At 41.8% G+C, this 26775-nt stretch overlaps 1 protein-coding gene across 1 annotated transcript in view; it reads left to right on the top strand.

The window, feature by feature from the left end:
• Positions 1-26775, top strand: part of RELL1 (RELT like 1) — a 57634-nt gene that overhangs the window by 2620 nt on the left and 28239 nt on the right. Inside the window, exons 2-3 of the mRNA XM_037529286.2 lie at positions 21755-21979; positions 23687-23758. Coding sequence (XP_037385183.1) covers positions 21755-21979; positions 23687-23758 — 297 coding nt within the window. The remainder of the gene's footprint in view (positions 1-21754; positions 21980-23686; positions 23759-26775) is intronic.

Raw genomic sequence — 26775 nt, 5'->3', positions numbered from 1 at the left:
GCAGGGTGGAGAGGATGTTTCGAGAGAGCATCGCAGGGGCTTGGGTTTCTATGCCTACATTAAATTTAAAGAGGAAATGAAAAATTTGAAAAGTGCCCTGTTTCCCTCCCTCCTTCCACCCAAAAGAAAGGAATCAAATAAACTATTTTAGTTTCAGCTGTTGGATGTTTTTTTTAAAGATTTATTTATTTATACAAGCACTGGGTACAGTCAGAAGCGTGGGAGGGTGAGAGGATTCACCAGAGCCAGAGCGGGGAACAGAACAGGCAGACTTGATGAAGTGCACTGCGGAGGGAGCAGCGGGCAGCAGGAGAGGTCTGTGCGCCATGTGGGACCCTCCTCCAGTGGCCGGGGATGGAACTGGCACTGCAGAGGCTGTGGGCACCTTTGCAACCCAGTGCTCAACCGCTGCGCCACAGGGGAGGCCCTCAGCTGTTGGATTTGAAGGAGGCCCAAGTCCCAGGTGCAGAAACAAAAAATTTCATTGTCTGTTTTTATAGACTTGTTTGGCTCTGATACTGGTTTTGTTACATCTTGGGGCAAAAGAGAAAATATTTAAATGACTCAAAATGATTTAAATTGTAAATGGTTACAAAACTATTATTTTGAGTGGTTTCTAATAATTTTAGGAGAGTTACTTGAGGAGTTGCTAAAGATTTGGTGGGCTGCTGAAAGCAGGTAGGAATAGTAAGTCTTGTGTGGCTACCAAGGACTTGAATCAAAATTTGGAATTAGTACATTGTCAGCATCTTAGTCTTTTTTGGAGGAATGAATGCAGTGTTCATTAGACCTGTTTTGGGGGCAGGTTCTGCCTTATGTTCTCAGATCATTTCACTCTTATAACACTTGGTCAGTTATATAATTTTATTCCTGTATTTATAGATGGGAAAACTGTCTGTGAGAAGTTAACTTGAAAAAGTCTCTCAAATATGTAAGTTGGATTTTGACTTTGTGTTCAATCTGTTCATTTCTCAAGCCTATCATTATTATAAAATCATTTTGTTTTTCTTTCAAGTGAAAATTTTCTTTTTATTCTATGGCATTATAAAGAATCATTAAAGTAATGGCACTTAGTAATCACTAAGGAAAGGGCACCAAGCTTTATGTAAGAGCTCTGGACTTAACCTCAAAAGTCACCAGCAGCCCCCACCATTTCTGGAGGGTGCTCTCTCTGATCCCCTACCCTCACCTGTAAAATGGGCCTGTGCCATCTCCTGTCCTTATCTGCCTGGCTGGCTGCTAGTGATCAAATAAACTCTGAAAAGTCTTGGCAAATGGCAAAGTGGTATATATCCTTTGTCCTGTATATCTTTTTCTGTAGTTCCTCTCCAACGTGTCCATTAGACTTGACTTATAGTGTCAACCAAACTACCTAGTACTTGTAGACCACATGTACTATAAGGTTTTCATTCTGAAGATGGTGCTGCTTTTGTAATGAGGGCTGCCTGGTGGCCTACAGGATTAAGTCTCAGCCCTATCAACACTGTGACCTAAGTTCGATCCCCAGCCAGGGAGCTGACCCACATATGGTGCAGCAGACCTCTCCTGTCTCGCCCACTGCTCCCCTCAGCAGTGTATTTCAGTACATCTGCCTGTTCGGCTCCCCACTCTGGTGTCTGATGAATCTTCTCACCCCTGTACCTCTGCCTACACCCAAGTTCTATGTAAAAATAAAATTTAAAAAATAAAAAAAAAGCGTCATTGTGAATTTATACATGAAAGCCCTGAGTGACAGCTCAGATACACGAGTTTCTTGCTGCTGTTGGGAGTTCAGGAGGCAAGCCTTCTCTTCCTATGTTCCCTCAGTTAAAAGACAGTGCACTTGATATTTATAGACAATTCCCTCCAAATTTAAAGTTTGAAGGAATGAGAATTACCGTTGATCTCATTGTTCCAAATCACTTGCCCCTATTAGCATATTTCATTCTGGTTTTCTCTATATGCATTTTTTTTTTTAACTTGGATAGGCTCATAATACAAATATAACGTTGGATCCTGCCTTTTCACCTAGTGTTATACATAAAGCTTTCTCCAGGGCCTCCCCGGTGGCGCAGCGGTTGAGCGCTGGGTTGCGAGGCTGCCTGCAGCCTCTGCAGCACCGTTTGATTCCCGGCTGCTCCCTGGCCACCGGAGGAGGGTCCCACATGGCGCGCAGACCTCTCCTGCCGCCCGCTGCTCCCCTCAGCAGTGTATTTCTACGTCAGTCTGCCTGTTCTGTTCCCTGCTCTGGCTCTGGTGAATTCTCTCACCCTCCCGCGCTTCTGACTTACCCAGTGCATGTATAAATAAATAAAAAATAATAAAAAAATAAATCTTTAAAAAAAAAAAAGCTTTCTCCATTTCCCTACACACTCAAAAAATATGGCTGCATAATAACACCCCATGATATGGATTGAATGTACTACCTCACTGTGTCTCCAATCTAAGTGATTTCGGTTGTTGCTAATTATGTTTAAATGGTTTTAAAACTGCTTCAGTACTTAGCTTGGTTTTCTGTTCTGTCTGGATATTCATGACTTCCACAGAAAATGGATTCTTGAAAAGGCAATTTTGGGATCAAAAAAAATTTTTTTTTTGAGGCCAGTGGTGACACCAGTGTTGATAATCTTCTTGTTCAACAGTCACAGCAATGATCGAAACAATGTTTTCTCTGGAAAACATTTTTGTTAATTTGTAAGGCAAAACTTGGTTGTTTGACTTTGTATGTCTTTCATTACTACTAGGTTAATTATTACTAGGTTACTATTGTTTCTAGTATTTGTCTCTAATTCTTTATGGTCAATTCTGAAATTCTCAAAACTCTAAATACCAATTTTTTTTTTCCCCAGCCTTTGGACATACTCCGGTGATGGTAAAACCTAACCTGAACCAATCCGAGAATCTGTAGTATATATTTATTTCACTTGGTTGGAATAATGCTAAGTTTTGCTGCTGTAATGTTAATGAGCTTGATTTCTCAGTGTTATATGATGTGTACTAAATGCATTGAATGACCTTCTAGAATCCAAAGTCTGACCTCCAAAGCACATTTGACCTCCAGGTTTTCAGATGAGGGATTATGGTTTTACACTTGTTTTTCTGTGACTCATGTGTTGGAAGCCAAATGTAAAACTGTTGACATATTAAAATATCCTATGGAGGAAATGACTTCTCAGTGAGTGGCACTTTATGAAAGGAAGTACTACATCGGCATTGTTGTGTGGAATCTAATAAAATACAGCTACCTGGGAAAAGCCGGGATTTTGTTTATCCTCAGTGGCTTTGGGGATTGGTGCCTGTAATAATGGAGACCTAATGAAGGAGTTGGGTGTAATTTCTCCTCAGCTTTCCTCTGCCAGTTATTGACACAGCTCTCTTTGTGAGGGAGAAGAGAAATGGAATCCACCCAGGGGACTTTTTGGGGGGAGCGGGTAGAAGGAAAACTGAGTTCCTGTGTCCCGTCACCTCACCTTGAGGATCCTTTTGCCAAATTAGTGGAACTCAGGAGAACTGGTTTTCTGTTTTCCTTTGCAATCCTCCAAGGTCCCCACCTTATCTTTGCTCATCCCAGGATCCCAAATAGCTTCCAGCCCTACCCCATTCCTTCTCCCACCCTCGTTTTGTTTGCATACCCCTGTTTATAGCTCCATTCCAGCCACTAATAAAGTGCCTATTGTTTAGAGGGGAAAAAAGTCTTTAAACAATTTTCCTCATCTGTTTTATGGAAAAGATATGAGAGTTGCCTCATGGGCTAGTTGTGACAATTACATGAGATAAACTGTGGGAGTGCCTGGCACATAGTAAGTGCTAAAAAAAAGTATATTATTATTATTCTTTGTCCTTAACCAAATATAACTCATATAACTCATCTCTGTCATCAGATGGGACAAAGCTCCCAGCTGTGTCAAAATTTTCCTTTCAGCTTCTCTGCCATTTGCCAGGGGTGATCCTAGTATGTTTTGCTTCTGAGCCCTGGATGCTGAAGCTGGTTGTGTAATGGGCAGGGGACAATGAGGAAGCCATGCTGGGCAGTACCCTAGGTCCCCAGGAAGGACGAATAGGGATCATAGAGTTGGCAGGGCATTCAGGTGATAGATGTTGCTGATCCGTTAACTACCAAATGAGCAAGGAAAGAGAGGAAGAAAATGAAAGAAACTATCACCTTTACAAGAAAATTAAAAGAAAGCAACCTCCAGTTTCTGTTGCTAGGGTAGAGTGACACATTTACTTCTGGACAAATTTTGCAAGATTTGCCAATTGGCTTCCCTCCAGCTATCTGTCTACAGGTACAGTCTGATAGTTTCCTCCCAAGATTTGATATAATTACCACATTGACAAGCTTTTTGATTATCCACAGTTGGGCTGGTCGTTGTTCCTCTGCTCATTGGTGAATGGTGAAGGTTTTGTTGAACATTGTGATGAGTGTGGTACAGTGAGAAATCTATTTAGTCTTTGTCCTTGGTTCCTAGCAAAAAGTTCCTCAAACCCTTGGAATTTCCTAAAGAATAGGAAATTCCCAAAGAATAGGGGGAGTTTTGTCATTCTTAGGCAGCCCCTTTTGAGCCTATGCTCTTCGGGTGACTTAGGGTGGTGTGTTTAGAGAGTCTGGCTTGGGCTGATCCCTGGAAAGGCCAGTGATTAGAGTGTTGAGACCTTTAGCTCTGCCCACCAGCCATCTGGGGTGGGGAGGAGGTACAGGGAGAGCTGCATGTGAACTAGAAGTTTTTTGGAACAAGACTCAATGGGCATCCGTTTGTGAGCCTCTGGGGATGCACAGAGCACCCCCTGAGAGCTCGGAGCTCTGCGCCCTTTATCACATGTCTCCTCTCTGCACCTCTGTCATGTGGCTATACCATTGTTTCATGGGTTAATTCTTTGAATTATTTATTCATTCAGCAACTACTAGCAAAGTGCCTTATTGTGTGCAAGGCACTGGGGATAAAGTGACGTAACATGGGTGTCTTCCTGGAGCTAGGAGATTATCAGGGGATACCACTAAACAGCAATAATGATATGCTAGCCTCAGAAATGTTAAAAAAGAAAATGATAGGCCTAATATGGAGGTGCTTATGCTAAGCCCACACAGACTTAATATCAAACCTAACTAGGGCCTCCCTAGTGGCGCAGCAGTTGAGCGCTGCGTTGCGAAGCTGCCCACAGCCTCTGCAGCGCCGGTTTGATCCCCGGCTGCTCCCCGGCCACCCAGCGAGGGTCCCACATGGCGCACAGACCTCTCCTGCCGCCCGCTGCTCCCCTCAGCAGTGTACTTCGTCAGTCTGCCTGTTCTGCTCCCCACTCTGGCTCTGGTGAATTCTCTCACCCTCCTGTGCTTCTGACTGTACCCAGTGCTTGGATAAATAAATAAATCTTTTTTTTTAAAAAATTATCAAACCTAACTACCACATCACCTGGCCCCCCTGCAGTTCAACTTTCCCCAGCCCTAACTGGTCAGTAGGGAATTTTCTACCTCAGTAAAGAAAGTATGGCATGGGACCCCAATATGTAACCTGGGGCTGAGGGCGGGAACCCCACAAGTACCAGTTGAGTGAGACTTTATGGAGGAAATGAAGTTTCAGCTAACACTTGTAAAAAAGTCTGTGTTAGCCAAGTGAAGAGGAGAGGTCACTCTGCAGCAGCGCTTCCCAGGCGTGAGGGGCATCAGCATTTATGAGAGGGCTCGTCCAAACACGGATCCCTGGGCCGCACTCCAGAGAGTCTGAGTCAGTAATTCTGGGAAGGGGCCGGAGGAATTGCTTCCCAGACACATTCCCAGGTGATGCTACCTAAGTAGGAGTGTGAGGGGGGGAGAGAAGAGGTGGAAGGCGCGGTGGGTTGTGTTTCTTTTACCCTGGAAACCCATCCCCGCATCTTGCACCATGCATATCCTGAGCTCCACTCATCCTGCAAGTTGAGATCAAGGATGACACTTGCAGGAAACCTTTTCTCAGTGTTTTCACTGATTTTTATCTCCTCCTGTGAACATACTTGTCCACGCCATCTTCTTGAACATGCCATATATGCGGTTGCTTCCCCTGTGTTTATTTTCTCAAACTCGTGCTCCTTTGAGGCAGCGGAGCATGTCAGCCGCTCGGAAATATTTGATTGCTTGATCAGATTTATTCTTGCAATCACTTTGAGAAACTGAGACAGGAATAACCAAGATGAAGTGAAATGTTTTGCTCAAGCCAAGGGAAATCCAAAGCTGAATGAACTTCGTTGTTCTCATATGTCTTTTACATTAGTCCATGCTTAGCACCACTGGGAAAGAAAGGTTTTACACACACACATACACACACACACATCTTAAAATTTTTACATTTTCATTATAGGTCTGTCTACTGCAAAAGAATACCAGGACATAAATTTTTGTTTCTAATGTAAAATGGGCAAGGAAGGAATTCTTCAGCAATTGTCCATTTGCTTTTAGGGTAAATATTTGAAAGGGGTAATTGGGTTGATATGTCTTTAGGTTTATAAATGATTTTTATTAAATTTTGACATAAGGGAAATATTAAGGAAAAATTTCAGTTTTCTGAAAAGGCATAAATTAGTCAGTTATACCATTACCTTCTTAATTGGCCAGGCAAGTCTAGCTGGATGGTTGGAACCTATATGTAAAATGTCACATCACAGGTAGGGTTAAAAACAAACAAAAACTTCCTTTCAATATCAGCCACATGCCAAGTCTTCCTCCCCCATACATAGAAAGAAGCATAATGTGGTTTTCAGAGATTCCTGTAAGAAGCAGAAGTTTTGAGACTCCACTGGGGTTTCTGTCCCACAATAGAACACAGGAACACTAATTTCCAAATGTTCTAGCAGCTCTACATAGCTGAAAATCTCCAACACAATCATGTGAATTATCCACATTATAAAAAACAGCAGCCCGGAATTTCCTGGCATTGGTGAGGTGACAGATGTCTTGTGAACAGGATTTCTTCATTTTTCTTTGCGTGTTTGTGTTATATATATATTTGTATGGCCTCAATGCTTTTGCCGCTTCCTCAATTCTTTCCAACCTCCTCCTCTACTAAGGATATAACACGAAACAACTACCACAATAAAAAAAAAAAAAGAGGAGTGGACTTTGCTTAAAGTTAGGTGAGAGAGCCCAGAAACTGAGTTTTGCAGGTAAAACTCTCTTCACAGCCATGATTGCCAAGTAACACTTAGAGAGATTCTTTACACATTGTGCAATCCATTAAAAAATGAGAACTTTCCTTATCTCAGACACTGTTGGTGTCATATAGGTGTGTAAAATGAACCGGACAAACCTGGTTCCTGTTGTCCACTAGCTTGTGTATGAGAAGAGGGGAATAAGCTGTGAATACAAATCATTACAGAATAATGGAGAACGCGTTTGGCATCATCAGAGAACAGTAGATAAAGTGCTGTGTGGGACCCCAAAGAGAGACTTCCCTCTGATAAGGGGATGAAAGACATGATGGTCTGAAACTTGGCATTTTTAAGTGGACCTTGCGTGGGGACGGCATGCTGAGTGGAAGATGCGGTGTGGCAGAGAAAGTCCCTGCAGAGCTGGGGTGGACACAGGCTTCCTCAGTGAATATTTCATGAGATGAGACTGCAGAGAGGAGGCTGAGGCTGAGGCTGGGAGCTCCTGAAATTGTACTTGATTGTGTTGGCATGGCAGGCTGAGGATGGGATGGGATGGAGCTTGGGGGACCAGAAAGGGCCCCGGGGCATTATGAATTAGAACCCTAGCTGCTGAACTAAAGAAGACATAAAGAATGCATGGCCCCAATATTTTCAGCAAAGCAGTTGAGATTCCTGTTTTGTTTCCTCACGGGGGGTGGGAGGGTGGAGAGAGAACCTATTTTTACATATTTCTCTTGAGTTAGAGGAAATCTTCTGAAATCGTACGAATCAGCTTGGCTCATGAATTCATAGTTGTTAAACATTTATTTTCAGAAGACTTCTATAGTTCCACTTTTTTGCACTATTGTTGGTCAAGTTCTTGTTTTCCTCTCTCCGGGTCAGGCAGGCAGTGCTGGCCATCAATGTTTAGGACAGTGTCTTTAAATAAAACATGCAGTTCAGCTCCGGGGTGATTTATAAAGCCTTATGTGGTGTTGGTCACCATCTCTCTGCCATTTAAGGCAAGCCCATTTTCTTAGTCCCTTGATTTCTTGTAATGTGAACAGATAGATTTTGGGGAGAGAAAATAACCCACCTGAAGGTAATTTACTACTCACTGGTAGTACCGAAATATATGGACAGAAGGATGGGTGTGCCTTAGGAAAGGGGAACCATTAAAGAAGGGAAGGAGAATTCTTCTGCCTGAATCATAGGCTATAATAGTTGAAACTTTTCCATGCTATTCAGTGCTGCATCTTGATAAATGAGTAAGGACTCTTGACTTTGAGTCAATGTGTTATTATATATATATATATATATATACACACACACACACACACACACACACATATATATGTCTATAACATGTATCTATAAAATACAGATATTAGATGTAATATCTATGTTTGGTTTTGTCCTAAAACACTTGGGATCTCCTAAGTGATAGGAGGATTTCTAGTTATTTGTACTGACCCTTTAGACCATATCTGAGTTCATGCTAAGGAGATGACTTTTGGTTGGTGCTTAGACACCATCAGGATGGGGCTGGTTGCCAGAGGAACCAACTACAAGATCAGAGGCTACAACTCTCAGTCCTACCCGCTTGAGCCCAGGGGAGGAAGAAGAGCTAGAGATTGAATGACTCACTGATGGCCAATGACATCATCAATCTTGCCTACGTAATAAAATGTGGATTAAAAACTGAAACAAGGAGGCCAAGGCAGCTTCTGGATTATTGAATCCATGGAACTGTTGGGAGGCTGGCTTGCCTGGAGAGAGCACAGAAGCTCTGCAGTCTCTCCTCTATCCATCCTTTGCTCTGTGCATCTCTTCTCTGGCCGCTGAGTGGTTTCCTTCAGAATAAAACTGTGATAGTAAGTATGGCACTGCCCTGAGTTTTGTGAGTCATTCTAGGAAATTGTCAAAGCTGAGGGGGATGGTGGACAAGCCCTGAGTTTGTAGTAGGTTTGCCTGAACCATTTGCAGCTGGCATCTGTAGTTGGGGTAGTGGTGTGGCATTGAACCCTGAAACCTGGGCTTTTGCACTGACTCCAGATAGTGTCAGAACTGAATTGAATTGCAGGACATCCAGATGGTGATAGAGAATTGTTTATTGGTATAAACCAGCTCATAATATTAAAACATTGCACCTGGCACAGTCTCTTTGACATTATGGTGGTTTACAATCAGATAAAGACTCATAAGTCTCTTTAAAAAGTATAGTGGGAAAGAAAAGAAGTGATCGGGCTAGAGTCTTATTGTTTATGTGTTTACGTTGTGTTTTATAGTGCAATAAAGTAGAAGTTACAGCTCTACATGATGATGTTCTCCTGTGGTGTACACCAAAGATTTCATAGCACCATCTCTGCCTCTACTCAGTGGAAATGTCTAGTGTGTAAAGAGTATGGATTGTAGGTATAAGTGGTCTCCTTACTCAGGAATATCCAGTATTCTAGTTTACCTCTATTAGATTGAGCCATATAAAATTACCAATACTCGACTATTTTTGACCTATCGTGATAGTAAAAACAGTTTTATATGGTTCAACATAATACTGATGAAGTTTATTGACAGTTTATCTGTATTTAAAAAAAATGGTAGTGGTTGCCATCAAGACATTTTGGAAAATGCAAAAAGTAGAAAAAGAATACCCCCAGATATCACCATCATAAGATGCAAAATATTAAAGTGAAAATAAAAAATTATAAACTTACCACTCAGAGATAACTGTTGTAAACATTTTGGTATCTTATTTTATTTTTTTAAAATAAAACTGAGATCATGTTAGCTCAGAATACTGCTTTGTGTTTGTTTCTTCCCTAAACATTTTTCAATAACAGTTGAGATCATTGGACAAAGGGATATGGCAAATCTCATCCCTTTCTACAAATTGTTTCTATTGTTTTAAAAGTCAAGGGGAAGTTTAGGACTTCTGAGAAGGAATCAACAATTTCAAGAGTGCTACTGTATATCAGGATGGCTTTTTTATTTTGCTACTTATAAATGGTTACAGGATTTAAAAAAAATTACCACTTAAAGCTAGAAATAGACATAATGACTTAGAATAAAATTTAAATGTTCCTTCCTTTCCCAGTAATTGAAAAAAGTTCTGTCATTTTGGATTTACTATTATATTAGATGAATAATGATTACCCATAGATTTTCTGCTTGAGAATCTAGCTCCGATAGAGATGAACTAGGGATAATCCCATTTGGTGAAACTTTATTATATGTCAAAACTGTTAAGTCAAATTTCAGAGGCAATAGAGCACAGAGGAGCATGGTGTTCTGGAGTTAGGCTGCCTGGATTAAAATTGCACTTCTGCTACATGCTAGCTGTGTGGTCTGATGTAAGTTACTTGGCCTCTCTGTGCTCTAGTTTTCATATCTGTAAAATGGAATTGGAAGCACTAGTATCTACCTCAGTGTTAATACAAGTTTTACATGAGTAAATTGCTGTCAAGTGTTAGCATTATAACTATCAAAGTACGCATCAATACGTGGTTATCTGAGTTTCATGCTCCTGACTTTGACCCTCACTTCTTCCTCTTAAAATCAGCTCATTGATCTCTAGAGCTTCCTAATTACTTCTGTTTATCTTCCCTTTGTTTGTTTTTTTCTGAACTGATTTTCATTTTCTTTCCCAAACCCTCTTTCTCTGACAACACTAATGGAGACTTCAGCTGTGAGGGCTTTGACCTAGAGCGACACTGGGCGCGCCACATTTATTCATCTTCACAGTAGTTCCCGTATTCCCAGAAGGCAGGCCACGTGCCTGCCTTGCAGGAACACTGGACTTAACCTGTGACTAATGAGGAAACCCTGCATTTTGGACATTTGTCATTTTCTGTTTAATCATTATCTGCTTCCTGTTCCTGGAAGGAAGAGACTTGCTGGGGTGATGTCAGTGCTGCAGGAGCCCCTGAGGGCCTGGTGCCGGCTATGGTGGCGACTCCCTCACCTCAGGCTTATGTGGTTATTCTGTCTCACCCAGTGGCTCACGTCTTTTGTCCTTCTTTCCTGCGTGTCAGTTTTGTGTCCCCAATTGAGCTGTAAGCTTTGTGAGGCTAGTGGTGTTTGCACTTATTACCAAAATAATTATCACAGTGATAATGGGCAGCATCTACTGAGTGCTTGTGCTGTGCTAGTGCCCAGGGAGACCCAAGTTCATCTCATTTAATGCTCAGAGACCTGTTATTATCTTCACTTTATAGTGGAGGAAACTGAGGCTCCGGGAAATTCGTTGTTTGGCCTGCAGTCTCACAGCTGAGAAACCAGTAGGATGAAGTCAGTACAGCCGAGAAAAAGCTGGCTTCTTGCCTATCAGGGTGCAGCTTTGCTTCAGAGCTTGGGCCCTGCTTGCTCAGGCCTCGGTTCACATATTGGCCCTTCCAGAGCTGAGTGATGCTGACTTCAGTGCTTTGCTCTCTACTGTCTCCATTGCTCAGCTGGCTTTAATACTAAAAAAACTTTATACCTTAATACTTTATCCATTAATACCTTTCTAAAACTTGTGAACATTGGAAAAATAATGTGAGTAAAAGAGCCAGGCCCATAAACACTCAGAGTTTCAGCATTATCAGTAGGGAAACTCCCGGCGACCTTGGCTATGGGTGGGTTGTAATCAGAATGAGGGACCTAGCGTCCCAAGGCCTGGCCCTCTGACCAGCTCCCTCTCTGTGAAGATCCAGGACAGTCACTGGTTCCTACAGGAAGCCCCTTCACCCAGCACTTGCTCTTTCTGCCCAGATCAGGTCATCTGGACATGTCCTCTGCTTCCCCCTTGGTTCTGTTCTGCCAGTTTTCCATTTAGTTTCCTCCCATGGTTTAAGTAATTTCTAACCTAGTACTTGCTTGGCCTCTTATGAGGAATGTGCATGAATGGATCTGTGAGGAATCACAGTCCTGTGGCTTCTGGGCAGTGGTTTTCGTGAGTACGCGTCAGCTCCGTGCCCAGTTAGCAACCCCTTCTGGGTCGGGCAGTGTGGAATGTGATGGAGCTCCGTGAAGTCTAGTGCGGGGCCAGTTCCCAGAGTGGGTTTAGGAACGTGCTGCTGCTGTGTGGCCTTCTTTGAGTCTTTGCTAACCAGAAACTTGTGTTGATTATGAAGAACAGAGGGGGCGTGCTGGTATACAGCAGGCCCCCATTATCTGTGGTTTGGCTTTTAGTGGTTTCAATTTAACTGCGATTAACCACAGTCTGAAAATATTATGCATAATAAGATATTTTCAGAGACCACATGCACATAACTTGTATTATAGCATAATTTTATGCTTGTTCCAATATTTATTATTGTTAATCTCTTACTATCCCTAATTTACAGATTAAACTTTATCATATATGTATATGCATGTATATGCATGTCTGAAGATACATTGTAAATAGTTGGGTCTATCCATGGTCTAGGAATCCACTGGGTGACATGGAACATACCCTCTGCAGATACCCAGCAAGTGTGTATCAGTTGTTGAGCCCTAAAAAAAAATCTGTGTTCTTAAAAACTTGGTATTTGGCAAAGGAGCATAAGTTCACTGGACATTCTATCCTACCAAATAGTAACACAACTGCGTATAATGTTATGGTGAACACAGGCATTGGATCGATGACCTGGTGCTCTGGAACCTTCCAGGAAGATGGGATCTGCTTTCACGAGTCCCAGGTAGCAAGTGTTTGAGATACTTCCACCAGGTTCCAGAAACTGTGATGGGCTTATAAATACAGAGACGAGGTGGCCTCCCCTCCACTTGGGCAAATAAATCAGTTGGGCTTAAATCAGGTTGTTCCTAAGAGTTCTGTGTTGAATTTGGGTTTCCTAACCGGGGCCAACCCCAGCACACCGCAAGTGATATGTGTTTTGCTGAGGTGGGTGGGAAGACGTGAGCAGCTTTGAGTTTTGGTTCTTTGTGGTGCGTTACCCAGTGATGTCATGGTAGGTCACTGATTTATTTGTAAAATGAGGATCTCACCCACCATCTAAACTACCTTCCTGTGACTAGAGGTTTCAGAAAAAACAATACATGCAAAAGCTTCAAGTGTCATTTGGGCGGGAACGTTATATCTTGTATCATGTCTCCAACTAACATGTATGAGTGAAGAATTTCTTCCTTTTTTTAATCCAATAGCCATTTTATTATCCTGTGAAGTCTAGAGTATAAACATTTGAAATTCCTCTAAGTGTTTACTCACTTCACAATAAATCTTTTTAAATGAATATAAGTTCCCCAGACATTTAAATGTTGATTGCAATTTTAGTTGTTCACAAGTCTTACATATCAGATTCCTTAAATATCTTAAAGCCTTTTAAGGCTCTCCCTCTGTCCCTTCTTTCTTTGTACAAGATTTTTAGAGGCCATGAAACCGACATTGTTAATACAAATTATGTTCATGGCTACTATTGAATTGCTTTGAAGTACAGTAGCTTGCGGGCAATAATGTGAAAACTTATGTGAATTAAGGTGCTTTTCAATAGATAGGAAAAGTCTTATTTTCATAACAGTTATGGAGGTTGGTAAAATAGAATTACACTTTAGAGTGACCTTTGGTTTTTTGCAATTAAAATTAATACTGGGATATTTTATGCTACTATGAGTTAAATTTTTCCTTTAAATTTTGCTTGGATTATTTTTTATTGAGATAACGGTGTACAACACTGTATAGGATGTAGGAATGCAGGTTCACACCTCCTCATCTGTTACTCCCACATCCACCAGCAGAGCACTCTACTGGGTTTTTTTTGGTTTTTTTTTTTTAATGAAGTCAGTAGGAATTTCATCCTCCTGTAGCTGATGATTGCAATATATTTTTTTAAAGATTTATTTATTTATACATACAAGAACTGGGGTACAGGCCAGAGTTTTGGGGTGTGGAGGATTCACCAGAGACAGAGTGGGGAACAGAACAGGCAGATAGACTGAAATACACTGTTGATGGGCGCAGCGGGTGAGTCAGGAGAGGTCTGCTGCGCCATGTGGGTTACCTCCCTGGCCGGGGATCAAACTTGTGCTGTAGTGGCTGTGGTGAGCTTCATAGGTTGTGTCTTAACCCCTTGTGCCACCAGGGAGGCCCCCGATTTTAATTATTTTTCATGAAGATGACTTTGATATTTGAATAAGATGCCTGCAGATTCCAGAATTTATCATGCATAATAGAGTCATTTGGAGAGAGGCAGCTTTTTTGCATTTAAGGCCAAGTGGGTGTGGGTGCACCTGGGCTCCAGCCCAGCTCTGTGGTCAGCTGGTGATGGTTTCGTCCTCCTTATTTACTGAGAGGTGTGTGTCACAAGACAAAACCCAAGGCCAGTTTCCACTCATAGACATTGTTAAACAGCATGGCTAAGAGTTTGGGTCACGTTGCCAGATATGATCCTATCCCACCACACACTATGGCTTGTTACCAAACCCCCTGTGCTCATTTTCCTCATGTGCAAAAGGGCCTAATGAGAGAAACTATAGTTCTTATAGAAATGCAATAAAATTGTTCAAGAAGCATCTAGAACATTGCCTGCCTCGCTGCAGACACTGGGTAAATGCTTCCATTGCAATGATTTTAATGTAGCAACTCACTCTTCACCTTTTGAAGAGAATCTGAAGTGAATTTTGAAGAGAATCTGAAGAGAATACCACCTTTTGAAGAGAATCTGAAGTGAATCTTGAGTCTCTGAAGTTCCTTTGCTTTAAGGTCACTTCAGAAAAATGACTTTAAAAATTCTGCTTCTTTCTTGAAAGTTCATAATTTATAAGTTGAAGGTGCTGAAGGGCCCTGAGGGCAGTCTCTCTCAGGTCCTGTCCTTCGGCCACCCAGCCCCTCCGCAGGAGGCAACCATTGCTGTCAGCAACCAAAGACAAAAAAAAAAAATCCCCAAGCTGACAACACTGAAAATAAAATCGCCAAGGAAGAAGGAGAAGCAGGAGAATTTGAGGAAAGCAGGAAGACAGGACGGGGGACAGTCAGCTGCGGCAGAACAGCTGAGCTCTTCTTGTCCCTGGGGCTGGCTGACACTAATCTTGCTCACACCCCTTTGTCCCGACCCCACTGTGTGCCCTGCCCCATTTGGGTTCCTTGGGAGTTCTTACACCTTCTTTGCGTGGTTATTGGCTTCTAGGCCTGTTGCAGTATAGACACTGGCGAGCTGACCTTGCTTCCTCCTCGGGTGAGGCCAGGTCAGATGAACCTCTGTAGTCTTCTGAATGCACACTATTGTTTGGGGGTACTCTGGATGATTCTGCAGTCAAATGCTCTACCCCTGAGCTATACCCCCTATCTCTGGATGATTCTGGAAGAGTCCAGTTGAGATCCTTGGCTTCTCAAAACACTGGGACCCTAAAGTTAGTCCCTCCCAGAGCAGCTGTGGAGCTGTAGCAGTTCTGTTGCTTGTTAAATCTTTTGGGATCTTTGGGAAATTGTGTTTGGTTGGGGAGTTCCATGGCCTTAAGAAGTAACTTCAGGGCCTCCCCAGTGGCGCAGCGGTTGAGCGCTGGGTTGCGAAGTTGCCCGCAGCCTCTGCAGCGCCGGTTCCACCGGAGGAGGGTCCCACATGGTGCACAGACCTCTCCTGCTGCCCGCTGCTCCCCTCAGCAGTGTACTTCGGTCCTTCTGCCTGCTCTGCTCCCAGCTCTGGCTCTGGTGAATTCTCTCACCCTCTGGCGCTTCTGACTGTACCCAGTGCTTGCATAAATAAATAAATAAATCTTTTAAAAAAAAAAAAAAAGAAGTAACTTCAAATGGTAAATCCAAAGCAGTTGTGGAGATTGCTGGGGACTTTCTTGGACTTTGCAGTTCACTTCTTCTCCTCCCTCCGATTTATATTGGAACCAGTGATGGTAAATATTTACAGTTCGTGTCATTATTGTTAAGTTTCTTTAACTGAGGTAACCTTAGGATCATTCCTTAGCTACTTGGGGTTCAGGAATGGTTCAGTTTTTTTCCTCCAACCTGGCCTACCAAGAATGTTTGTACCCTTTTTTCTAGCCAAATTCAGTGGCTCTGTGTGTGAGTGTGTGAGTGTGTGAGACAGTGTGTGTGTGTTTTCTTGAAACCTAATATAAAGTCTGTCTTTCTTCCTGGATCACGTGCTTACTTCCCTTCTCATCTCCTGCTATAGACACACAGGGAAGTGGGGACATAAGGCTGGGTTGTTCCCCAGACATTCCTTTTTGAGAAACTGGTTGGAAATTGGAATGTATTTTCCCATTAAAAAATCATTAGAATCCCCAAAAGGGTATTAAACAATGATAAAATGGGACTTCATAAACTTTCATTACAGAAAACTTGAATAGTAGTGAAATGGCCCCATATGCAAACCACTTAGATGCAACATTTTTCCATATTTACCCTTTCTGTGTATTTACCTATTTTTTTTTTTTTTTGCTAAGCTATTTGAATTCAAGTTGCAGATGTTGTTACATTTCACCCCCAAATACCTCTGACAGAAATCTCGTAGGATTAAGGATTTCCCTCTACATAGCCACAATATCCTTATTATACCTAAAAAAATAAACAATGAATCTCTGATGCTGTCTAACCCATTTCCTCCATTGTCCTCCAAATATCCTTTATAGCTGTTTAAAAATTTTTAGTGTTTAAAATTTTGAACTAGGCTCGAAGCGAGGTTTACCTACTGCATTTGGTCATATAAGTTCTAACAAGAGTTAGCTGAACCCACATTTAAATCAAGTTCAGAGGAGGGAAGAAACTTTCTTGGGTACAGGCAATGTTTTGAAATCTTTGGCTAGTCAGTCCCCCCCCTATTTCTTTCTCCTGCACTCAACTCCTGCCTACAGGGGTGCTCTTGTTAAAGTGAGCCCTCGATTTTGGTACCCCTCAAGGTACGGCTGAGTGCATATAGCTATTCATAGAAACTTCAAAGACAGCTGCATTTTTCTAAAGGAACTCTTAGCTAAACGCATCTGTAAATCAGTGTTTGACAGTGGTCTTGGCTGATTTATGCACACTTTGCTGGGGAGCTGTCTGGGTCTCCATCTGCTTCCAGAGTGGCCTAGCTGCCCAGAATTAGCGTCCCTGCTCCTGTGTCTTGGTAGCATTTCAAGGACATTGACGAGGGAAAGGTTACTGAGTCACTATATGCAGTGGGAGGGCTTTTGTGCCATGGGTGGGTGGACTCCGGGCAGCCTGGTTCTGTCTGGATGTCCACTCCCTCCCTGCCCAGTCACAGCTGCGGAGTGGGGGAGGGTGGGGTTTTAGCAGCTGTTTATCTGGGAATTGTTGGGAAGTTGGCAGCTGCCTGAAGTTTCACAACAAAATTTAGTCCTTATTCATATACTGACTTGCATTATTTTCCAATTTCCACATAAGTTCATTTACTCCCTCCTTACATTTTAAGCTTTTTAAATTTGTCTGGACAAAGGCTGTATCTCTATCCTAGCAGTGTGAGGGATGGACTTAAAAATTCTGTAATTTTAGAGTTATCGAGATAGCCAGAAATGGAAATAATTTTGGGGGTGATTGTGTTTGGTGGAATTTGTTTTGCTTTCTCCCCTTTTATTAGCATCGGTAATTGATTTAAACTGTGTTGAAACAATGAATAAAGGAAGTCGTTTTGCAGGAGCCAGTAAATCTTAGCTCTACCCAAGCAGGCTTGGGAGGCAGTGTGTAGACTGGCTTTGAGGGCTGCCCTGAAACAGAATCTGCTTGTATTTTCTTCCAGGCTGTTACCAGTTTTTAATCATGTGGTTGTGGGCAAGTGACATACCCTCCCAGGGGCTCTGAACCTCTGCTTCCTGTTCTCTAAAATAATAGCATCATCACGTGACCCCATCTCATAGTGCTGTGGTCTCTGAAGCTCTTGGGAGCTGCAGCACAAACCCTGAAGGGTCAAGTCAAACATCTTAATCTATATGCAATGAACTCAGTGTTGTAAATAAACTCAGATTGGAAATAGCCTCTCATCAGATCAGGACAGGTTTTGCTACCAATGAATTTGTCAGATTTGGTTTTACAATGAAATGAGTTATAAAAATTTTTTATTTTGGAGCATTTTTGGTTTTGTCTTTGTGGATATGGGCAGGTGGGCTTGTGTTTTTTCTCCAGCGGCATCCACCCAGAGTGAATTTTGGATGGTGCTGGAGAAGGTTGGGGAGTTATGGAATTTGGAGGACCACAACTGAGACCCAGAGAAGTGATATGACTTGTTTGGTATCGCAGAGGGACCCAGTAACAAAACTCTGTGGAGAAAAACTGGTTTGAAGAAATTTATGTCTAGTGAACTTAGTATTCTAAACCATAAATAGACTGCTCTTGGCTACAGTGATGTGAATATTTGCAAAATAAAAAATAAAATAGAAAAAGGCCATGTATGTGTGTGTAAAAACCACTTCCCAACCAAGCTTGGTTTGGGTGATCCACTTACCAGCAAGGTCCTTTTTTTCCCATCACAGAGTTGTGGGTATTGCTGAGAAAACGTAGCTTTGAGAATGCACACCATTTCCTGAAAAAGAAGAATAGCCATCAGAACCTTCAAAATGCTCTTGACCTGGGTTGAAACAAAACTGCTTGGGAAAATCACTAGAGCTTCCTTTTCTGGAGTCTCTGGTTATTACCATCATCTTCCCAATTACTTTAACAACGCTCCAGCTATGCCCAATGGGTTTGAGGAATGCCATTTCTGTGCCATCCCATGTCAGCAACTCTGACCATTGGGATCAGTGGGAAATACAAGTATTCCTTGGAAATGAACTAGAAAATGACTTCTGATTTCTGGGGTTGACTTCTGGCTGTTTCTTATGCCTCTTCCTCAGTTTCTTGCTATCTTCAATCTTGTTTATCTCATGTCTTCTTTTGTGATTTTCTCAACGGGATCTTGGCAAAATACAATATACACTAGGTTGTCATAATACAATGAATTGAACAAACATAGCTGTGCCTAGGAAAATCTCAAAGGATTTTGATGAATGCTGACTTTTGTTGGACTTTTTTTCCTACTAACGTTGTGGACAGGAATCTTATTTATCAGCAAGAAGGGTGAACCTCCTGTGTGCAAGGGATACTTGAGATGAGATGATGGACTTGTTTTTGAAGAGGCTAAAGGGACCTAGGTTACTTCCTGCATAAAGGGAGCTGTGGTCTGGGATCTGGAAGGCCCATATGAGGTTGGGACAAATAGTAGAATTTTTGATTGTTCGAAGATAAGCTGCTCGTGTGGGTATATTTGGATATTTTCAAAACATACCCTACTCCTTACTAAGCTAATTGGAACCCAATTGCTATGCTAGTAGTTCTGACATTTGGGGACCCGTTAATCTACATTTTGAAGTATGAGAGCCAACTGACATTTAACGTTTTGACAGAAAAGTAGAAAAGGGATAAAAATTGTTGAAAGAAAAACAATTTAAATACACTTTAAGCGGGCATTTGTACTTGGATGGTGCTCTTGTTCCCAGCCCCATTTTACAGATGCAGACAAGGCTTCTGGAAGATTGTGGGGTCTGCATCCAGGCACTACCACTGAACAGCAGTGGGATTTTGGGAGTTCCTTAGCCTTTCCCCATCTGAGAGTAACATCACCAACTATGCCACAGTTTTATCGTGAAGATTCAATACTTAGCATAGTTCTGGCTCAAAAAATGCATCACAAATGTGGTTGTTGATATTATTAATAGTGATAGGGAAATAACAAGTCTGGGGCTTAGTTCCACCACTTCTGCAACCAGTGCCTTGATTGTTGGTCCCTTGTGATGGGCTTCCAGCTTACATGGCCCCCCTGTTTATTGGGGTGTACATCTCAGCTATTCCCTAAATGCCTTTTCCATGACCCTTCACTGACCTCTACCACTCCTTGAATCTCTCCGCCAAGCCTCTGGCTTCCTAGTTCTTAACAGACACAATTGCTTTTGTTAAGAGAAGACGGAGACTCTCCGGCACCTGTTCCCTCAAGCTCCTTCTGCCCACAGCAAGGGACTAACCCACCCACCTGCCCCTGCCTCAGGAAGAAGTGTCTTTTCCCCTTGCAAGGGTTTCATCTCTGCCCCCATCAAAGAAGATCATCTCCAGCTTCCCCGAGGTCATCACTCTGTATTCCCTCCCAAGTCTCTCCCTTTTGCTTGGTTCCAGTTACTTAAAAACAACAACAACAAACAAAAGTCTAAATAAAAATTTCATCCTCCCACCCAAGGGTGAACTGCTCTGTTCTAGTTGCTAAGTGGCTTCTGGAAAGGGAAAACCAAGCTCAGCATCTCAATTCAACCCAGGATATCTGGTCTTACCTCCTTCAGCTATTGAGAAGGTACTCCTGCCAAGGCCACAATTATCTCCTGTGGATCGCTTTTTCCCTTTTTATTTTATTTTTACAACTCTGGCTTGCAGATCTTGGGGGCAATATTTTAGAATAGGAACCATGGCATCTAGTAGGCTTACAAAGGGGTCTGTGACTCCCAAGTGGTGGACAACCTCTGCTCTATATTTTTTTCTCTTTTTTTAAGTGTCCTTTCCTTGGTATAAAAACAATATATACTAATTTTAGAAAATTATAGCATAAGTTTAAAAATAAAATGTAAAATTATCCTGCTCCTTAGAATCACTTAATATTTTGGTGATTTCTTTGTACATTTTATATCTTTATGAATTTTTTTTACTAGCTGGATCATATTATAAATAAGATTTTCAATCCAATTTTTAAATTTGAACACTGGAGCATGTTTTCCCATATTGTCATAAAATCTTCATAGAAGCTTTGTAGGTACATATTAGTCAATCAAGTGGTTATTAGACAGTTGACTTAGACATTTTCTTATCCCATCATCAAATGGGCAGGTGATTGGCATTTTTTGACTTTATAAATAATGCTTTAATAACCTTTGCTAGTACTTTAGACTCAAAATAAATAATTTCTTCCTACTTTATATGTGATTCATGTGGGGGTGAGCGGAAAATGTGGGTACAGGATCCTTAAGCAAATTATTAATGTAAGTAAAAGCCAAACAGAACCGACTTAAGCTAAATGTTTTAGGTCTTATTTGTGAAGAGTTTCTTTGTATTTTAAAAGTTATTCTTCAGTGAATTGTTAAGGTACAGCATGCTCCATTCCAGATAACATTTTGCTTGTTAGCAAGTCTTTATAGTTCTAACAGGGCTGTTCAATAATTCTCTTTGAGTTGTTGAAAATGTTCTCCAACTGATCTGTCCAATATGGTAGCAATTAGCCACATGTGATACTGAACCCTTGAAATGTAGTTGAAGTGAGGAATTTCAAAGCTTTATTTAATTTCAATTGACTTCAGATTTAAATTTAAGTAGCAACTTGTGGCCAGTGGCTACCATATTGGATAGTTCAGTTTAGGGACACACACACCCTTCTTAAACATATGCACTATATCACCTAAATTAGGGTGTGACCTCAAGCTTTACTTTCAGTAAAACCCGGAAGCAACATTTCTTTAACTCCCTTTTCAATTCTAAATGAAATGTATATTGTATATAGACTATATATTTGATATGTATTATTTGATATATACATTATTCACTCATATATGGATATATTATTAATGTAGGTCGCTGATACATATAATTCATTTATTAATTGAAAGAAGAATTAGGAAAAAATAGGTTCTCCTAAATGCTAGAGGTCACCTGATAAAATAATGAAAGCAATTTTTTTACAAACTTACAGTAGCAGTTTCCTTTCTTGGTCAAAGTTAATGGATATTTCCATGTGGGTTCCTTCCTTAGACCATGGTGGTGGCCGCTCATCGCACTCAGGATCTGAGACAACGACGGCACCCACGAGCAACACAGGGAACGGGCACCCCGAATACATTGCCTATGCACTTGTCCCCGTGTTCTTTCTCATGGGTCTCTTCGGCGTCCTTATCTGCCACCTGCTGAAGAAGAAAGGCTATCGTTGCACAACCGAAGCTGAGCAAGAGGTGGAGGAGGAGAAGGTTGAAAAGATAGGTAAATAACCTGGACTCTTCTATGGGGTGTGAAAGGGGACAGGTATTCAGTAAGAAAGCAGCTGTGTGTGTTTTCCATTTCTATGAGACAAAACAGTCCATCCTAATAGCAGTGGTGAGGTTTGGAACTTTGCTTTCACTTATGAAATACCTGCCAGGTCCCTCTCTGTTCTTGCCTAGTGGCTTCTGGCAGGTTATGGATGCTTGGGGTCTCCCCTATGCATAAATGAACTGAGATTTATTCTTAATTTTTCAACTTCAATTGGACGATAACTTTAACTTAAATGAGAATGATAATCTCCACTTTGAGGATTATTGTAAAAATATGATGCATTTGGTGTTTGGCATATTTGGTCATTCAGTAAATATTAACCCTCGTGAGTATGATTGAATTTAATAAAAATAATGGGAAAATGAAATAGGTCTCATCACTTTTGTGCTGTTACTTTTGCTGGGGGAGTTCTAGCTTAAATCAGTGAGACTGGAATCGATGCTTATTAAGGAAATGATTGGGTGGCAGGGTGCTACAAGGACAGGAAGAATAGGCATCCAAGCAGTAACCTCATGGTGTTCCACCTTTGCCCTTAACATGGAGTTGTTAGGTAGAACAATGAAATTCTGTTTTGTCCACAGCTATTCTTTCCAATCTTCCTTTGGGGAGATTTCCTGACTTGGGCTGTGGGATAATAGGTAACTGTCCCTTATACCCTTGCAGTCCCTGAAAGGGCAGGTCTTGCAGAAAGGTGACATTTGGAATAGGTCAGTCTTCAAGCCAGCCCCAAGGGTGGAGTGGGGGAGCTTCTCATTCCTTGCCAGCTTGCTGGGCTGTTGGTTTTTCCCACCCCCACTGACCTTTGAGGCAGCAAAGAACAAGGTTGCATGATGAGTCATGTGTAAGCTAATGAGCAAGTGAAAGCTGAGAGTTTGTCAACAGAAAGCTGAGCTTCCTCCTCTTCTCCTTCCTAGACACCTCCAGGGTGGTATGGCAGTCAGCATTTGCACCAGTCAGACAAATGTCTTTTCAGAAGGAGGAAGTCCATTGGGGATGGAGAAGATACTTCCAGAGCCACCTGCCTCTTTCTCCTTATTTTGTTGAAACAAGTGATGCAGATGAGTTTCAGTGTAGAGACTGAGTTTTTTCAAAGACTATCACTTATACAATCTCCCAAAAGTAAATGAGTCTGACAAATAGCTATGGTCAAAATTTGGGTCATCTGAGAGGGAGAGTCTTACAAACTTGGATGAAGATACAATTTAAAAAGGAAATTAATACTCTAAATGTATATAGTCTATTTGCAATTAGATTAAAATCCAAGGAGAATTTCTTTCTTTTAATCAGCTTTCTTGCCATTTCCCCGGAAGGTTTAAGGAAATGATGAGAGAGAAGTAATGGTAGGAAGAACTGCTATAAATGCACGAGAACGTTGTCTGGGAAAGTTGAGTGGGTGTTTGAACTTGAGAAGAGATTGATGAACAACTCTGATCCTTGTATGCCAGTAATATAAAGGAAGTCTTAATCTATTACTCACCAGGCAATTTGAGTTGAAGTAAGAAGTTCTAGATGTCCAACACCATGGTTGATTGGCTGAGACCATTCTCTTCTGAGACTGTTTGTTGAGGTCTTTAGCTCTAAGACCAAAGGTCTCAATGACTTGATGCAGGTGACTAACTGTAACCCATCCCTCTTCCTCTCTCCCCTCTCTTTCAGAGTTGAATGACAGTGTAAATGAAAATAGTGACACCGTTGGGCAAATTGTCCACTACATCATGAAAAATGAAGGTATGGAAGTTTTAGTGTTCTGGAACAATTCAATATTCATATATTGTATTAAAAACCTTTTTTGAAGAGTCAGCATGTGTATGGATCCTCCAGTGGATTTTTTTTTTTAAATTACTGGTAGCTCCTTTTACCAGCTCACAAATAACTCAGCTTCCAGCATTACATAACCATGAGAGTTTCATATAAGCAAATTTTCTATGAGTCAGTTGGTCTGAATGTTGTAAGAACAGGCCCTGGGGGTGACCTGCACATTCAAATCCTGCCCTCACCTGAATTTGGGAATATTGCATTATCTCATGAAGCCTCATCCTCTGTACAGAGCCTCTTCTCTGTAAAAGGAAGGTAATAGTAATATTTGCCCATAGCATTGTTCTGATATCTGCATGTTTAGTGCTCAGTATTCTAAGGACTCAAATATGATTGATTCCTTTCTTTGTACTTAAAAAGAAAGTTGTGGTATAATGCATACAACAAAATTGACCATTACAACCATTTAAAAATGTACAGTCAGTGAGTGGTATTAGATACAATCACGATGTTATACCGCCATCACTACCACCTAGTTCCATAAATTTCACCGTCTCAACTGTAGCTCTATCACCATCCTCCATCCCCATTCCACCCCCATCAGCTGGCAGCTGCTCTTCTGTTTTCTGTCTCTATGAATTTTCCTGTTATGTGATCTATTCTTAAATGTAAAAGATTTTGTGGATTTAAGCATGTCTCCCCCTCAGAAATGTATTTTAGACCCCCATCTTCTTGAACAAAGGATTCATTTAATGTTGATTAGATGAATTAGGATGATCTGAAGGCTGATTATCATCTTGATAGGAGACCATGACTTCCTGAGGCTTTGGAGTCTGCAGCTTCTTGATCACATGCTTAACAGCTGCAGGTTTACTTGGAATTTGCATGAGAATTTAAAAGAAACATTTTCCTGAGTCCCTGTCTATGCTGACTCGTGCAGTGGGCTCTGATGTGCTCAGCCGTTGGTCCTGATGCTGACATAGCACTGTGCTGCTCCATAAATTCCTGCTCTTTTGCACCAGTCCCCCCCTGGAAACCCTACCCAGTGAGAACACCTGCCTGGCTCAGCTGTGGGGCTGTGGCTTTACTTAGAGAGACAGTCATTCTGCATTGGTTTAGCACAATTTTCATTGTTCTTTGCTGGGTGTGCTTTCTGCATTTGGCATAGATTGAGGTCTTTATGTGAGGAAGTTCACTTCATTCTCTGAGGTTGGTCTCATACCATCTTGCAGATGAAGTAATAAAGGCTTGGTTGTTCAGCTTATCTGGCTAGCTGCAGCAGAGCTTAGTCTGGTTGCTCAGCGATGCACCGTTGCCTTTCCTCTCCCCTAATTTGCAGCTTTCCGTTTCTACAGGACTTAAAACTAGATAACCCCACTCAATAGAATGATATTTAAAATAAAACTAAAAAGACCACAACTCATGGATTTCGGTACTGTCTTCCAGAAGCCTTTTTTCAGGGGACAGTATGTGGTGATACATTATACAACCAAGAGGCATGTTTCTGTTACATTAAAAAGTGCTTTTTAACTTACACAAGAAATTTACAGATATGTTCTGGGCATGGAAGTTTTGACCCTCTTAAGAGGTGTATGGGGTAAGACTTAATTAATTGCCCTTAATTGCTCCTTCACCTTGTGCATTTGAAGCTGCACCCAGGCTTTGCAGGACTCACAGGCCTTCAGGACCCGGGCTTCTGAGAGCTGAGGCAGCTGCTAAATTAGTGAATGCAGAATGCAGCTGTTTCCTGACAGCTGATGGTTGAAAGAAGTCAACTGTGGAAACTTCGCCTGGGGCTGAAGTTCTTACGTATAACTTCTTAGCAGGCACTGAGCGTTCCCTGTGTGCCAGGCCTGTCCTAAGGGCCTTCCAGGGACTAACAACCGGGTGATTCAGATGCTTTATTCCCACATTAGATTTGAGAAACTGGTGCCGACAGTGCTTAACTAACTTGCTGACATCACACTGTGGGCAAGTGGCAGGGTTGGGATTTGAACTTCTGCATCTCTATTTAACTGTGCTCTTGCCCTCGGCTATTGGGAGAGAGGGATAGTAACCTTCCTCCTGCCAAAGAGATAAACCTACAGCTGGGTACTTTAAGGATAAGATTATTCTTAAACATTAACTCATTACACCCTCCCAACTACCTTATTGAGAGGTAGTTTATCACCCCTTTATGCAGATAAGGACACTTGCCCAAAGTCACACGACCCATGTGTGGCTCCTTCTTGTAATGACAGCAGTGGACAAGCCTTTGGGTCCCTGGAGCAAGCCAATATGTAATTTCCTCACCTCCCACATTCCTGGGCAAATAAAGCTCTTTCCTTTTTTAATTACATCCTTCTCCTTTTGGAAGGCAGTCTTTTTGGCTGGCAGGTATGTTACAGCGATTCCCAAGACACTTTGTTCTTTCTCCTTTGCTCCCTATTTCTTTTCCTTCTGTCTGATTCTTAACCTCCTCCTGTACCTGGTCAGTGACTTCCATCTGTCTCCTGTGATTCCCCAGTAACTTTGAGGACAGGTGGTGGCTCTGATCCCTGGGTGGCCTCTGGTTCTCCTTGGCTGCAGAGAGACATCTGATCTCTCCGGACACCCCTCCTCTGGCCACAGCCCCTGCTTGCTCCCAGCCTGTGTTAAGCTACAGCTGGTGACCTACTTGGGTCTCTTACCAGTTTAGAACATCGCCTTTTAAGTTTGCCTTTCACATGTAAATCCTCTGAGAACAAATGCATTTGTATCTTTTCTTTGTTTCTGTCAGAAATTCAGCAGACTCTGAATTTCCTAGCCAGCCAAATCTCCCTGTTGCTGTTAACTTAGCTATTTAAAAAATAATTATAAGTATGCCACCACATGACTTTTCTTTAAAAATTAAAATAGAGAATAACATTAAGTATGATCTGTCCATGTTTACTTAGGTTTTCTTTGCCCATGCTTACATACTTTAAATCATTTGCAGCCTTGATAGATGAATAGTCTTCTGCTCTGCATTT

Source organism: Talpa occidentalis, unplaced genomic scaffold (assembly GCF_014898055.3).
Source record: "Talpa occidentalis isolate TD23 unplaced genomic scaffold, MPIMG_talOcc4v2.1 talOcc4.6, whole genome shotgun sequence".
NCBI classification, from domain to species: domain Eukaryota; kingdom Metazoa; phylum Chordata; class Mammalia; order Eulipotyphla; family Talpidae; genus Talpa; species Talpa occidentalis.
Note: the sequence above shows the minus strand (reverse complement) of the source record. Positions and strands in the feature narration are given on the sequence as shown.